Source organism: Acomys russatus, chromosome 30 (genome assembly GCF_903995435.1).
Source record: "Acomys russatus chromosome 30, mAcoRus1.1, whole genome shotgun sequence".
NCBI lineage: Eukaryota > Metazoa > Chordata > Mammalia > Rodentia > Muridae > Acomys > Acomys russatus.
Window position 1 is genome coordinate 13,703,060 of NC_067166.1, and position 15,381 is coordinate 13,718,440.

A 15,381-nucleotide genomic window follows, 5' to 3' on the forward strand; every position below is an offset into this window, starting at 1 on the left:
GCAATCAAAGTACACCAGCTCAAAGTGTTGAATAGCCTCTAAAAATTAATTAACTAAACCACAAGCTCTAATGCTTATTTCAAACACCTGTCACTGTAAATGGCATTACAGGGATATTAAATCTTCAGGATACAATACTCAGGTCAGAAAATAGTTTGTTTAAAGAACAGCAGATGAAAATAATTAATAATAATAATATAAATCTTTCTAACATAACACTAGACTTCATTTTCTTTACATTTGCAGCGTAAAAAAATAAATGCAACATTTAAGCATTTATTTCAAAGGTCAGACTGCTAAGTCCCTGGGCACTGGGCGCATTCCTTCACAGACCCTCAGTACGCTATATCAGCTACTGAGTGTTATTTCTTAATCCAGGCATCTTCACGAATGTCACAGTTTCATCAATACTCTAACAGCTGAACCCCAAGACTCAGTATATCACATCCTGCGGATGACCACAGCCCACCACCTACTCACCGTGTAGATGACCACAGCCCACCACCTACTCACCCTGCAGATGACCACAGCCCACCACCTACTCACCGTGTAGATGACCACAACCCACCACCTACTCACCCTGCAGATGACCACAGCCCACCACCTACTCACCCTGCAGATGACCACAGCCCACCACCTACTCACCCTGTAGATGACCACAGCCCACCACCTACTCACCCTGCAGATGACCACAGCCCACCACCTACTCACCCTACAGATGACCACAGCCCACCACCTACTCACCCTGTAGATGACCACAGCCCACCACCTACTCACCCTGCAGATGACCACAGCCCACCACCTACTCACCCTGGCTCTACCTGACTCTAAACCCTCTCTTTCTGCTGCTTCTCTTCTTCATACTTTCAACTATTGATATTCTCCAAACTCCTTAATCTTACTCTTTCTACTATGGGTTTTCCCCATGTGAAGGATTATTCTGTTTTCACTTACTTCAAGTGTCTGTCCTGACAGTACGCTCTTCTCTGCTTGGCCAGAAGCCTGGCTGACTCACACCATGTGTTTGTGTCCCTTCCCTGGATTTCTTGGTTAATCTTCTGCACTTTCCCCTCAGTCCTCAGAATGAACATGTCGTCTGATTAGGAGAGTCTCTAATCTTTCCAACTGTGTGCCCAGGTTGGAATCACTTCATTTTATACACTCTGCACTTCACTCTTCTCTTCCACCCAAAGTCTTCCATCTTACACGTGTCCCACGCATGTACACACACACACACACACACACACACACACACACACACACACACACACGCCTCCTCCACAAAGCTTCCCCCAGCTATGACCATGCCCAGGCTACACCCTTCTCCATGAACTCAGAGGTGAGCACCACCTGCAATGTTGCCCATGTTGCCTCAAAACTCAAGTGTGAGAACTAGTAAACATTAGTGACCATTATTATCAAGTTAATGTAGTGCTTTCCATAGCTTTTCTTTCGACTATAAACTATGTTCTATAAACATAAAACCCTCTAAACTAAAGCAATCTCAAAGCCACTGCTATCTGTTCCTCTCCATACATTTTGAAAACAAACAGAAGGATACAGGGCAGTATGGCTGGTCGCATCTGACAAACACATTCAACAACACATGTCGACAAAGACAAACAACCTGAGAGAAACAGTTCATCACTGCTCAGGAATATGTAACTCAGCTATCATCTAAAAAAGGTATGTGAAAAATATATCTAGCTTGGGACATAAATGGGAAGGGCTTCATAATCTAAAAAAAAAAAAAAAAAAACGTAACTCATAAAATATAAGATCCTTTGGAGACCTCTTGTGGCTAAAGTCAAGAATGAAAAGTTAAATTTTTAAAAACTGTTCTTAAGGAAAGGGGCAAAGAGAGAAAGGAAGGAAGGAAGGAAAAAAACTTGTTTTTAAATCCACATTAGTTCTTCTATAATTCCAGGCAATTTTTACATTTTTTCACATAGTATTAATATAAAATATCTTCAATATTAATAAAATACCCACAAGTACATGACAAAAACTAGGGCTTTTACTTTCTGATTTGGTACAGAAAAGATGGAGGCACAGAAAGACTCTAGGTGTGAGAGACAGGAAACCACACATCAGCATTAATAACAGACACCACCAAACCCACACAAAAGCAAATGCACGCATCACATCCATGCACAATGTATGTCATGAGGCATCGTGGCTTTGCATCCTTTACTGAACTATTAGCAGTGAAATGATGTTCACTAAAATTTGCATCAAAAAGAGAAAGAGGGGGGAGGGTGGAAGAGACTGGGGGCACAGCGACACTGGCTGATGCACTTGTGGCCCCTCACCGCACTATTCTGAGTAATTCCACGTGTCTAAAAATTCCCGTAAGAAAATAGAGAAGAAATTTTTAAGTTAAAAAACAAGTACAAAGCTATATTTGCTACATGAATGCAAGTTTATAAATAAAAAAGTAATAACATTTTTAAGAAGTACAGTTATTAACATTGAGATGTAACAAGAATAAATTAATAAAAAAAACATTAAAAAAAAAAAAGAAGTACAGTTATTTCTATATTTGTGGGCTTTTCTTTTTGTGACTCTTAATTCTTCTAAATGAACGTGTATTAGTGCTGTCACCTAAGAAACAAACTAAAAGCTATCTTGACAAAAAGAAAAATATATATGTGTGTGTGTGTGTGTGTGTGTGTGAGTGTGTGTATGAAAATGAATACTCTAAACTCCAAAGACAAAGACAAACAAGGCCTCACTATCAATCACTGTGTTCTCACTGACTTGTCAGTCCCTCTGCCTGTCAAGCCCCTCAGCCATCCCTTCATGTAGGCAGGCCTCTGCACTCCCGCCCAGCCCCTGCCTCCCTGCCCTTCCCAGCCACTCTCTCCCACAGAGGCACCTTCCTGTAGTGCAGTTAACACTGCGTGCCTTGAGAATCCAGCAAGACATGAGCGCTGACTCACACGGGCATCTTCTCCTCCACTGCAATTTCCATACCTTGCTTTTAATGAGTGTCGTAATAAGAGGGCTAGTAAATAAAACGGCCCACCCACCCCGGAGAGAAACATGCAGCATAGAAATGATATAGACATTTAAAGAAATAAATTCCAAATCACCTCTAGAATGTATACATAAGTCATCAAACAATATAATTAAATATTATAATAAATCCCTTTAAAACGATTTTCATCTATAGTCCTACCCCCAGCCCCCGGCCCTTTTTTCTTTCTTTCCTCTTATTGGAGCCAGGCAATGGTAGCACATGCCTTTAATGTTAGCATTTTGGAGGCAGGTGGATCTTTGTGAGTTCAAGGTCGACCTGGTGTACATAGGGAGTTGCAGGACAGCCAGGGCTACACAGAGAGACCTTATCTCAAAAAACAAAAACAGAAAGAAAAAAAAAAAACCAGCAAACAACAACAAAACCCCCTCTACTATTAGGATATGATTACTCTAAGTCATTTCTGTAAGGACAAGTCCTGGCCTGGGAGTCACTCTAGTTTGAGAATAGTCTCTGCTCACCTGACAGCAGTGGCCCTGTGGATGAGCATCTCCGTTGGCTCAGACAGGTCCGAGGGAAGCAGCAGTTCCACGGGCTGCAGGCTTGATATGCGAGTCTCCAGCTCCAGTCTGGAAGCAGAGTCCTGGAAGCAGTCAAACACTACCTCTCCTGTGGCAGGCTGCACTCCCTGGAAGCAAAGGTAAACGTCAGGCACAGAGCACACTGGCCCAGCTGCGCTGACACGGGGAAAGCATGCTTCTGGTGAGTCTCAACTTCTCCAATGAAACTCTGCCTACCTACGTCACACTCACAGGCGTCTAAAGCAGGCTGGGTGCCTGGGTGCCAGGGATTTGGCTCAACAGGTCACGCCTGAGGCCCTGAGCTTGATCTCCACAGGATTCACATGGTGGAAGGAGAAAGCCTATTCCCTAAGCTGTCCTCTGACCTCCACACATTTGCCATGGAACATGGGCGCGCACGCACGTGCCCACACACACATACACACACACATACACACACACACACACACACACACACTTCAATAAGCTTAAGTGGGAGTTTCACGAGACACACTGAGTACACGCTGGGACCTGATGTACAGCACACTTGACCAAGTGCTATAACAAGGCACCGAGGCCTGCTGGGCATCAGCTTCCTCTTCTACACATGGAAATATGCTTCCAGCTTCCCTCGTCGGGTTGCTACAAGGATCAAAATCAGACAACTAGTGTGTGAAAGGTTTGCCCAGTACAGACAGCACGTGGTCACACCAGTGCAATGAACACACCCGATCGCAGACTAGCAACACAGTCTAATTCTTGCAGGGCAAAACTGCAACATGACATGATGAGTGAAACCCACTAGCCTCCAGTGAAACAGCCAAGACGACTTAAAGCCATCGCCTGTCACCCAGGGTAACAGGAAGGCAGCCTGAAGAGCACCAAGGCTTGGAAGACTTAAAGAACTTAGTGAAGTACTCAACAGAGTTGTCAGAGCAATAAAATGATGGAGCCACATCGACACCGCCCACCCTGGCTGCTCTGTCTCTACTACTGACACTTGAGAGATTCAGAGACGGACAGGTAGAGACAGCTTGCACTAGTGAAAGGCCAGAAGGGTTACAAATCTTTACACTGTTGATGCACAACTAAGGGACAGTCATGTTCAACAAGAGGCAGCCTTTATCTAGGAAAGGAGAAGATGCCTGCAGTGTTGACCTCAGCATCCCCTCCCCAGATCCGCACTCATGAGAACTCAGGTATGTGTGTAAGAGACACAAGAAGTATTCTTTACGGAGGCAAAAGCTACCAAGACCCCCATGTGTCCAGCAGCAGAGGAATGAGTGCATGTGGGTGATAAAATTAAAGAGAGCACTGCCACCAAAGATCTACAGCATGTAAAATAATGTCACTTCAGGCCAGCAAGATGACCCAGCAGATAAAGGGACTTGCTGCCAAGCCTAGTGACCTCTGTTTGATCCTCATATGGCAGAAAGAACTGATTCTCAGGAAGTGTCCTCTAATGTCCACAAACATGTGCCACGGTACATGTGTCCCGTTCCCCCCATCACCAATACCCAGGAAATAAACAGAAAAACAATGTTTATTTTGCATACAAAACAGGAAACAAAAAGAGTCAGGACACTATTACGGTGTGTTTACTTTGCACACAAAGTTGAAGGTGGTTAAAACAGAACTAAAAGAAAAGAATATTACTGCCCTAAATCTGGATTACAGTTACTATAGAAAGAAAAGGACCTGGGACACTTGAGGATTCTAGGTAGCCTTAGAGCTACCAACCTAAGTGACTGTCTCAGACTACTCTGCTAAGTTTTTTCCACTTGAATATTTTACAATTTGTTTAAATCCTTCCTGTGTAGCCAAGGGATGTCCTTAATTCCAGCCCAGAGGTATCCTCTGGCCCAGCTGTGGGAACCAGTTAAATAGGTTACCTATGTAAGTTCATGTCACAGTCCACAAACCAAGCATTTGCATAAGCTGCTCACAGACACTGGGACACAGTTACCAGCCCGCCAGCTTCTCTGTTGCTTGAATCAAAGAACTAGCCTAATGGTGATACCTGCACCATGTGCTTTCCCCCTGCTGCTCCTGGCTGCTGCTGTTGATGCAACTGGATGAGAAGAAGTTGGAGACATCCTGTAAGGAGGACTGGACTTGTCCCAAGGCACCAGACAACCCTGAACAGCAGGAAGCAGCCAAAGAAAACTATGTCCTTTCTCCCCACTAACCTTCTTTCTCCCCTACCTGGTGTTGGGGTGTTGGAAGGGACTGGGGTGGAGTTGGGAAAAAGAGACTGAAGGAACCCAAAATAAAAATAGAATTTAAAAGTACATCAACAATGTGTTACTCCAAAAATAAAAATAGAAAATAAAAGTACATCAACAGTGTTACTCCAAAAATGAAAATAGAAAATAAAAGTACATCAACAGGGTTACTCCAAAAATAAAAATAGAAAATAAAAGTACATCAACAGGGTTACTCCAAAAATGAAAATAGAAAATAAAAGTACATCAACAGGGTTACTCCAAAAATGAAAATAGAAAATAAAAGTACATCAACAGGATTACTCCAAAAATGAAAATAGAAAATAAAAGTACATCAACAGGGTTACTCCAAAAATGAAAATAGAAAATAAAAGTACATCAACAGGGTTACTCCAAAAATGAAAATAGAAAATAAAAGTACATCAACAGGGTTAGTCCAAGAGATGTACGACGTTAAGAGACCACAGCCCCAACAACGCTGCACGGCCCAAAATGGAGGTGCAAGGCACGCTTGCAGTGGCTCTCAACAGCACGGCTTCCAATTCAGACTAACTACCAGCATCCTCTCTCTGCAGACTCTCTCAGACGGCGGCTGCAAAATAGAAGATGCTCATTGCAGTGGGAGAATACTCAGGGAGACCACGCTGAGGGGAAAGGGAAAGGGACTCCACTGAGCCACACTGACTCGGAGGAGCTGGAGCACACCCCAAGCGGCCTTGTGCAAATCTGGAGGACTCCAGAACTCAAGGAAAAAGTGCAGCCTTGGCCTGGAGCTCAGGATGCCGCCAACCAGGAGACTGCTGCTGAGGTGAAAGATGGGAGCCAAAAACCACGTCAGGTCAATGGTCACTGTTCATCTTTTCCTATCCCCGCTCATCCGCTATAGTGAGCCACGGCCGTGGCAGGATGCTATCGCCCTGAGTGGGACCTATGTGCTCTTTAGTCTGATCTCCAGGTAAATATGAAACAGCGCACTACACATGCTAAAGCTGATGAGCAAACAGCCTTACTGTTTGTAGATGGGAACCAACTGTCTGCGACTAGATAAAAAGCGCTTCTCGGGGGGGAAAATTTATTTGAGCCTCCCCAACACCCACAGTATGGTAACTCCCTGAGAGAAGGGCTTATTGGCTAAGCAAATGTCAAGTTAGCAGTTATGCAGTATGAATAATGTATTAATGTTAATGCTAGAAGAAACAGAGAGTGGCTACAGGGAGTCTAGTGTTTCTGTAAGTGGGTGAATTTGCTCACAAGCTGGCAGAAGGCAAAATCAATACAACTGTAGCTCCTAAGTTGTCTTTGTCTACAAGACAAGAGTAGACATATTTCTAGTACTAACTTAGTATGCTATCTTGCACTGGCCACTTAACTTCTCCCTTTAATTCTCCCTTCCTCCGGATTAGGATAGCCCCATAATCACTCCCATTAGGTTACACACCAATGAGGAAATCTCTAGAGCCCTTGCTAGCCACGCACGTGCTCGGCAGAGCATTTTATTGTGCTACCAGCTCCCTGTCTACATGCATGGCTGTCACTGCCACCATTTTCAACTCTTAGCAATGGCATATAGTCTGAAACAATCTGGATCTTTCCACAGCACAAAGTGCCAAATAACCCAAAAATAAAATCCTAACTAATTACTTGGCGGGTACTGCTGTGAGGAAAGCGTTTCCCTAGTAAACACTCTGAAAGCGCTTCAGGACGCTCATCAGCACCTCGCCTGACTGCTCTTGCTCACCTCCACAGGACTTACCACGACACCAACGGAAACGTTCCCCTTCTTTTTGTCCTTAGTGCTCTCCTTTTCTTCGTAGATACACAGGAGATAGTTGGTACAAGAGTCCACCGTTACCTCATCAATGTTTACACCGTCATCCAGCCTGATTAGAGGATTCACATGTAATGATGATTAAGGAAAACCACATGCTTAGTTCCCATTAACTGATGAAGGTTTGTTCTTCTCAGGCAGCTTTCTTCCTATTATGACCACAGTGGCAAGCCGTCTCTTCCCTGAACTATAAGAGGGACAAGGACAGGCAACTACCATCCTCCCGCTTCCAAAGGGCCGAGCAGTACACCCGCAACCCTGGGGGGCCCAAAGTGAGCCCGCCTTCCTGAAATGACGCTGGGACGCCTTAACAATCAGACAACTCTAAGGCACCTACAACTTTGAAGACATTTTAATTACACAGAAACACACGCTTACAAATATGAACATGTATGCACACACATGTATAAAGTGAATCCCATTCATCAAAATTCTAAAGGATAAAAGCTAGTTCCGGACAAAGTGACCCTGTTTCCTCCGAGGAAGATCACTGGGGAAACAAACCGCTCTTAAGGGCAGGCCCCATGCCCAGCAGTAGACGCCAACACAAAGTGAACTCAACTGTACTTTGGAAGCTCTTTGTCTCATAATGTGAAGACAGGGCATCTTTGGTTTGTTTTGTTTTGTTTTTTTGGTTTTTTGTTTTTTTTTTTTGTTTGTTTTTTTTTTTTGTATTTTACAGATTTTGAGTATATATTATAGCTTCCAGTTTGAGGTGTTTATGGGATTCCTGTGTGTACAAAAAGTATGTATTTCTGAGTCTGTATGTGTTTCTTGTGCCTTTTCGTTAGCTCTTTTTCTTGGTTTTGTCCTATTCCAAATTTTTTTTTTTGTTTTATCATTTGTATTTTATTATTATTCATTAGATATCTGTTTGCTTTCTAACCAAAAGAGAAGGGATGTAGATTCAGATATAAGGAGAAGTAGGGAGGAACTGGGAGGAGTGGGAGAGGGAAAACTGTAATCAGAATATATTGTATGAAAGAAATCTCTTTTCAATTTTTAAAAAGTTTAAAAAAGAGAGACTTGGCCCACTATCTAGTAAATATTTTTTATTTGTACCCTGCTCCTATCTTATGAATAACTATCTCACTTTTTTAAATGACAAGTCAGTTATGATGGCCAAGTAAGTATAATCCCACGTATCAGGAAGGCTGAGGAAGAAATTCAAGGCCAGTCTGTGTTCCACAGTGAGTCTCTATCTCAAAACAAAAAGCTAAGAATTGTATGACTATGCTTTTGAATTATTTTGTTGCAAGTAACATAAAGAAATTATGGTGATGATAAACTTTGGGAAGACTGGGCACACTGAAGCCTGCAAGAGAAAATTTCAACCTACTACCCATTTCAAAAACGTGTTTATGGAGTCGACAATTAATGAAGATGGCCTCACATTTAACTGAGTCGTAATTTTGTCTCTGAAGTTCTTTTCATGGGAGTTAGGTAAGGTCTTTGCTGGTCTCACTTTAGCAAGACTCTGAGGAGCTGGCAAGGCCGGGCGAGCTGACCCTGCCCCACAGATGGTGTGCTCTATTAGGCTCATGTTCCCCCCTCTTGCTACTGAACTAGGATGAACTCTGCTCTCACTATGACAAGGGACACATACTGTCCCTGGCCACTGCCCATCCTCCCCTCAGTGACACACCCCTCATGATTGAAGTGACAAGATGGACAGTGGTTGATACTTCATCCAGCACATTCTCATGAGGAAAAGGAAACATTGTTTAGTTAAACTCCTCATTTTAAAATAAACCCCCCTCCAAGAAAGAGGACCATCCCAGCCTAAAAGGATATCCTCTCCAATGAGTGTGGATTTTGTATAAAGAGCAGTCAATTTCCGGGAAAAGACAGAACTTTTGTTGTCTCCGATTGCCTTTAAAGCTGCAGTTTCAGTTTGCTTCACAACTCCAACCTTCAACAAAAACAAGACACACTTAGAACCAAATCTTAGTGAATCATTGTTTTAGAAGAAAATTGTTACAAAGTGTTAAAAGGTTTATTTTGAAGCACTGAAAATAAGTAGAACAACCTTGGATGTCCAGATGGAGAACAGAAAGAAGCCCAAGGAACTGGCGGGTGGGGTGGGCAAAGAAGGAAGAAACCCTCGGCTGCTGCAGCGGAGGTCACCCTAGGGCTGGAGGATAGTGCATTCCTGCATGCCCAGCACTCGGGAGGCTAAGGGAAGGGGGGAGGGGGAAAGGGGAAATGGAAGTTTATGTGCGTTCAAGTCCATCTTGGGCTTTACAACTTAAGACTCTGGTTCAGAAAACAAAACAGAATGCAATACAAGATACAATGCTAATAACTATAACACATTTTAATTTCCCATGATTCCAAATTCTAAAGCCAACGAAAGCCTTTCTCCCACCCTGTAAGACATGCTTCCGCTCTCTAGGAGGGAATCCCAATTCCTCTCCCACAAGTCAAAGGCAAAGCTGACCTTGTATCCTTTGGCCACAAGTCGGCGGACGTGCACGAACAGTCTGTGAGTGGGTATGCTTGCCGTCATAAAGTTGTGGTCTAGGTGGCAATAAATATTGAGTTCCCGGGCAGCAATCTGAAGAGTGTAGACAGAGGGAATGTCAGTCATGCTTAGTCAGGATTCCTTGGCTACGGTTTCTTCCCTTTGTTAATAATTCACCAAGTTACATACGTGTACTTAGGATTTGACCTTTCTCTAAATACGTACATCATCAATTAAATGTGTAAAGGACACTCCCTGTTTAAAAAACAAAAAACAAAAACACGTGTTGTTTCATCTACTTTAGGCACCTCCAGCAGGATGACCTCAGAGCCAACATCTGTGTCTCTAAATCCCAAACACAGCAGAGTTTCCTCAATGTCCTTACAAATACACAAATGTTACCCAAAAACCTTAAAATGTTCAGTCTTCTCTACAGTGAGAGCCTGAGACTGTAATGGAACAAAGCACTGATATGCAAATGGCCCAGGTAGGTAACTGACAAGTACAAGCCAACACAGAGTGGCTTTAAGGATGAGCCCATTTACAGAGAGGAAATGTGCCTTCCTGGCAAGAGACTGGCCCTGTTAGCTAAGCTCATGTTATTGAAAGAAATGTGAAAGCAGGAAGCAATAACTGAACTGATTTCTTGCCTTTTTCTAGAAAATACCACAGCTTAGGCAATGTCCATCAAAGCCACCCAACCTCATCCCAACACTGCCCTATCTCGCCCATCTCTGAACTGCCTTGCTCCATCATTAGTGTCAAGGAAAGATCAGTCCTTACTGTAGTCAAATCAGAATTTCCCCTTTAACTCAGACATCCTCTTTCCTTTACTCTTATAGGGTGCAAGTATTGACCTGTTCCTTCCCTCAGAAAACATGCCAGTGTTATGTCAGAGTATAATTTCATAACACGAAACACTATAAAGTCACCAGAAGAATTTCACTTTGCTGCAAAAACAGGCTTTAGAAACTGGAAAGAAAGGGGGTTAGTAGAGACTCTGCTTTCCATCCTCCGGCAACAACATGTGCACTGCCTTATCTCTTTGTGACAGCCTAGGACCCAAGCAAGTCTAAAGCAATAGCATCATCCACAAGTCCCAACAATGGCAACACCAGCAATACTCTTCCTCAGCTTGCTCACTGCAGCAGTTTGAGTAAGAAAGGCTCAGAGGAACTTGTGTTTGAATGCTTGGTCTCTAGTTGACAGAGTGCTTGGGAAGGACTAAGAAGTGTGTCACGTGGGGTGGGCTTTAAGGTTTCAGATGTTCAAGCCAAGACCAATATCACTCTGCCTTCCCACTGCCTGCAGATGAGCATGTAGAACTCTCCAGCACCATGTCTGCTGCATGCTGCCACACTTCCCGCCATGAGGACAATGGCGTGACCCTCTGAAACTGTAAGGCAGCCTCAACTTAATGCTTTCAAAGTAGGAAAGTCCCTACTGAGAAACACCCAGAGGGTTAAGGAAATCCTTTCAGAGAGCTACTCAGTAACAGGAAATTCTTACAGGGAGCTATTCAGGCTATTGTGTTCTTCTTGCCTGGGAGCTAGGGAGAGAGGAATCAGAATAGATCCTATTGACCTTGCTATAAAAAGTCTTACTTGTCCGCATTAAGGTGAGTCTTGATCAGAAATTTCCAGACAATTTCTCGCGTCTCTGTACCCCACTTTCAATCCCCACTCCCTCTTTCAGGTGAACTCTGGTTCAATTCGTTCCACGGGCCGGGACACCTCACTCAGCCTACCTTCCTACAAACCTGGGACCACCACCTCAGGAGTGGTCCCACCTACAATGAGCTCTCCCCCATCAATTATGAAATTGATTTTAAAAACTGCAGGGGGGGTGAGTTTCAAGACACGGTTTCTCTGTAGCACTGGCTGTCCTGGAACTTGCTCTGTAGATCAGGCTGGCCTTGAATTCAAAGGCCTGAGTGCTGGGATTAAAGGCTTGTGCCACCACTACCCAGCTAATATGTTTTTGTTTTTGTTTTTGTTTTTGTTTTTAATGCCCTACAAGCTTGCCTACAGACTGATCTTATGGAGGCATTTTTCTCATTTGAGGCTCTCTCCTTTCCAATGACTCTAGTTTGTGTCGAGCTGACATGAAATTAGCCAGCACAGACCCATATAGTGGAAGAAAACTAACTCCTCAAAGCTGTCCACACACACACACACACACACACAGAAAGAGAGAACGAGCACATATATACACACGGATTAAATAAATACACTTTTAAAACAAAATATTTTAAGACAGAAAATAAAACATATTAAAAGAGTCTATGGCTAGATAACAAAAATATCAGTTAGGGTTTGAAGACACAACTTAGAAGCAGACCTGGTGGTGAACATCCGTAATCCTAGAACTTGGGGGTGAGGGGTGGCTAAAGTAGTTCACGAATTCAAAGGCAGTCTGGGCAGCACAGCATGAGCCTGTGCTTAAAGAAAGGGGAAGGAAGAAGGACAAGGAAACACCTTACCTCTGCATCTTCCCCAAAGAATCTGTACTTGTAGCCACACTCCACACACAGGACGGCATCCTTGTGCTGTAGCTTCACAGCTAGGTACTGCTGCTCCAGGGGTGTATACACACTTTTGGATCGTTTGTTAAGAGCCTTAGAGCTGGACGCCTTCTGGAGATGTTCAGGGCATGGTCCGAACTGACTGTCCTGGGAACCCAAAGATTTACCCACTTTAGAAAGCAAAGGCTGAACTGCTGAGCTCTCAGTGGCAAGGCAAGTCCGGCAAAAAGCTAACACCTGGTGACTCCACATGGGAGTTTTCTGAGGACAGACTGCACATTCTAAAGGGATACTGAGGCCAAGCTATCTGTGGGTTTGATTTTTTTTTTTTTTTTCAAAATAAAATTTAAGACACAGGAGAGAGGAGTGGGGGGAGTGATACAAGTAAGAATGAAGCATAATGACACGCACGTGCTATCAAGATGAAAAGGGAACAATTGCTCCGTGTGCCAACTTTAAAATTTAAATAAATAAGGTGGCACATACCTTTAATCCCAGTACTAGGGAGGCAGAGGCAGGCAGATTGCTGTGAGTTGGAGGCCAGCCTGGACTGCAAAGTGAGTCTAGGAAAATCAAGGCTACACAGAGAAACCCTGTCTCAAAAAACCATAAATAAATAAATAAATAAATAAATAAATAAATAAATAAATAAAAGTAGAAAGCCAAAATAAGCTATGTAAATAAGTATACTGAGAGTCTAAATACTTTAATGTTCTGTGTGTTTTTACATCTTTAATTTCATAAATTACTAATGTCTTACTGTTTATTCCCAGGAATGTTGGGCAGGAAAGAGCACAGGGCATGTATCTCGGGCACTGTTAGGAAACTTGCTGACATCTAACTACGTAAAGATACTAACTTTTCAAAGAAACTCGATATATCTCAAGAGGAAAGCTGCAATGGTTGTGATCCTAGCAGCCAGCGAGTTCACAATCACCCTGCTAGGACACCTGTGCTTTACCTGGGGAAGGAGGGCCAGCCTTGGACGTGAGCAGTACCACCCCACCCCACGTGCTAAATAAAAGAAGGAGGAGAGCCAGGCGAGCACCAGGGCTCGCTCTGCTCCTGACCTCAGAGGATTGTAGATGCAGCTCAGCCAGGTAGCTCGTGCCCAGCCACCTGCCTTCCCTGCTCCTGACCCTACAGGGCTGTAGATTCAGCTCACCCAGGTGGCTTGTGGCCAGCCACCTGCCTTCCCTGCTGATGGCTCAAACCCTCAGACTGTGAGCTAAAGTAAACCGTCTTTCCTAAGCTGATTTTGCCAGTTTATCTCAGCAACAAGAAATGCCGTTAGTCCACACAAAAGCCTCCAGAGTGAAGGCGAGCAGACTTGTGGCAAAAGAAATGTGGCTTATTGTATCAGGTCGGAAAATGCAATTATCTTTAATTTTTATGAGATTTTTCCCTTTTGTTTCTATGGTTTTATATAAATCCGTATATAATGTAATGTGAAATTTAATTCACATTCATAAAATTACATTTTCTGGAAAAAGAAGTATTCCTTTATTCATTTATGGAATAAGACAGACTTCAAAGGGAAAAAATTTTAACTATATGTGATACTAACAAATTGATATTAAGCAGTTTTAAAAACTGTGAAGATAGAAATATTTCTCAGGCCGCTAATGCTCTCTTTTGTATCCAGTGGACTCAACTGTGAATGCAGAAGCCTCTCACGAGTCCTGGTGGAACTGGCTCTGCACTGACAGCCCCACAACTTGAGGACATTTTACCACTCCTCTAAGTCCTATGACTTCAAACAGCCTATCACCATGGGCATGGTGACCCACTTCTTTAACCCCAGCACTTAGGAGACAGAGGTCAACAGACCTCTATTAGTTCAAGGGCAGCCAGGGCAGCATGTGAGACCCTGTCACAAAGAAACTACAACAGCAAAGGCTTGCCACCTGTAATAACGTCCACTTACTGCTTCCAGAGAACCCTTCTATCTGGTTACTTCTAGTTCCCAACACTGTAGCAATATAGGGCTGTCACTGTCCGTATAAGCAGCAGAAAGTGGGCTCCACAGAGGAGCCGGTGTTAACGTGCCCCATGGGAAGTGAACTTGAATCAGCTGACTTTTGTCATTTCCATACACTATAGTCATTCCACCTAGATGAACTGCCTCTGAGTATTAAAAAACAAAGAGCAAAATGTTTTCAGTTTATATTTGACAAGTAAGTCAACCAACTCTCTGTCTCTGGCTGAGAGAGCTCAAGAATCTAGACTTTGTGGGAAGAGATGTGAACTTCCAAACCACTGGCTAAAACTGTATTGTCCTGAGCATCTTTCTAAGAAAAACACATTAGAGTTTCCATGTCTAAAGAAAGTGTGTGTGTGTGTGTGTGTGTGTGTGTGTGTGTAACCATCTCTCTAACTCAATGGCATCAATCATATTTACATATTAAAGAGAAAGCTTTTTAATTCCCTTGGTGGTGCACTCCTTTAATCCCAGCACTTGGAAGGCAGAAGTAGTAAGTAGAAGTAGTAAGTAGAAGTCTGTAAGTTCGAGGACAGCCTGGTCTACAAATCGAGTTCCAGGACTGTTACACAGAGAAGCTCTGTCTCAAAAAACATAAATGAATAAACAAGCAAACAAATTGTCCACTCCCAATTCTCCGTGACAAGCAACTAAATATAATTCTGAAGAAAGGTTCTGAACACCAGTTTAGAACTTTTTCAAAAGTTCTACAGATTATTTTGGTTATCTATGAATGGATTTAGATGGTGGAGCAAAGGCAAATTTCCATGTATTGCAATATTAAAAACATTACTGGGTCACAAAGTTCACAGCCAAAGA

At 43.2% G+C, this 15,381-nt stretch overlaps 1 protein-coding gene and 1 long non-coding RNA gene across 3 annotated transcripts in view; both read right to left on the reverse strand.

The window, feature by feature from the left end:
* Msh3 (mutS homolog 3) overlaps positions 1-15,381 on the reverse strand; it is a 121,813-nt gene that overhangs the window by 100,132 nt on the left and 6,300 nt on the right. For both annotated transcript variants that reach the window (XM_051172245.1, XM_051172244.1), the window contains exons 4-8: positions 12,540-12,728; positions 10,034-10,150; positions 9,388-9,505; positions 7,519-7,664; positions 3,502-3,668 (exon numbers count right to left, since the gene is read on the reverse strand). In XM_051172245.1, coding sequence (XP_051028202.1) covers positions 3,502-3,668; positions 7,519-7,664; positions 9,388-9,505; positions 10,034-10,150; positions 12,540-12,728 — 737 coding nt within the window. The remainder of the gene's footprint in view (positions 1-3,501; positions 3,669-7,518; positions 7,665-9,387; positions 9,506-10,033; positions 10,151-12,539; positions 12,729-15,381) is intronic.
* On the reverse strand, positions 488-877 carry LOC127212171 (uncharacterized). The gene is made up of 3 exons (XR_007833530.1): positions 770-877; positions 572-703; positions 488-538 (listed from the first exon to the last, which is right to left on the reverse strand). It is a non-coding gene; the product is annotated as an uncharacterized LOC127212171 (long non-coding RNA).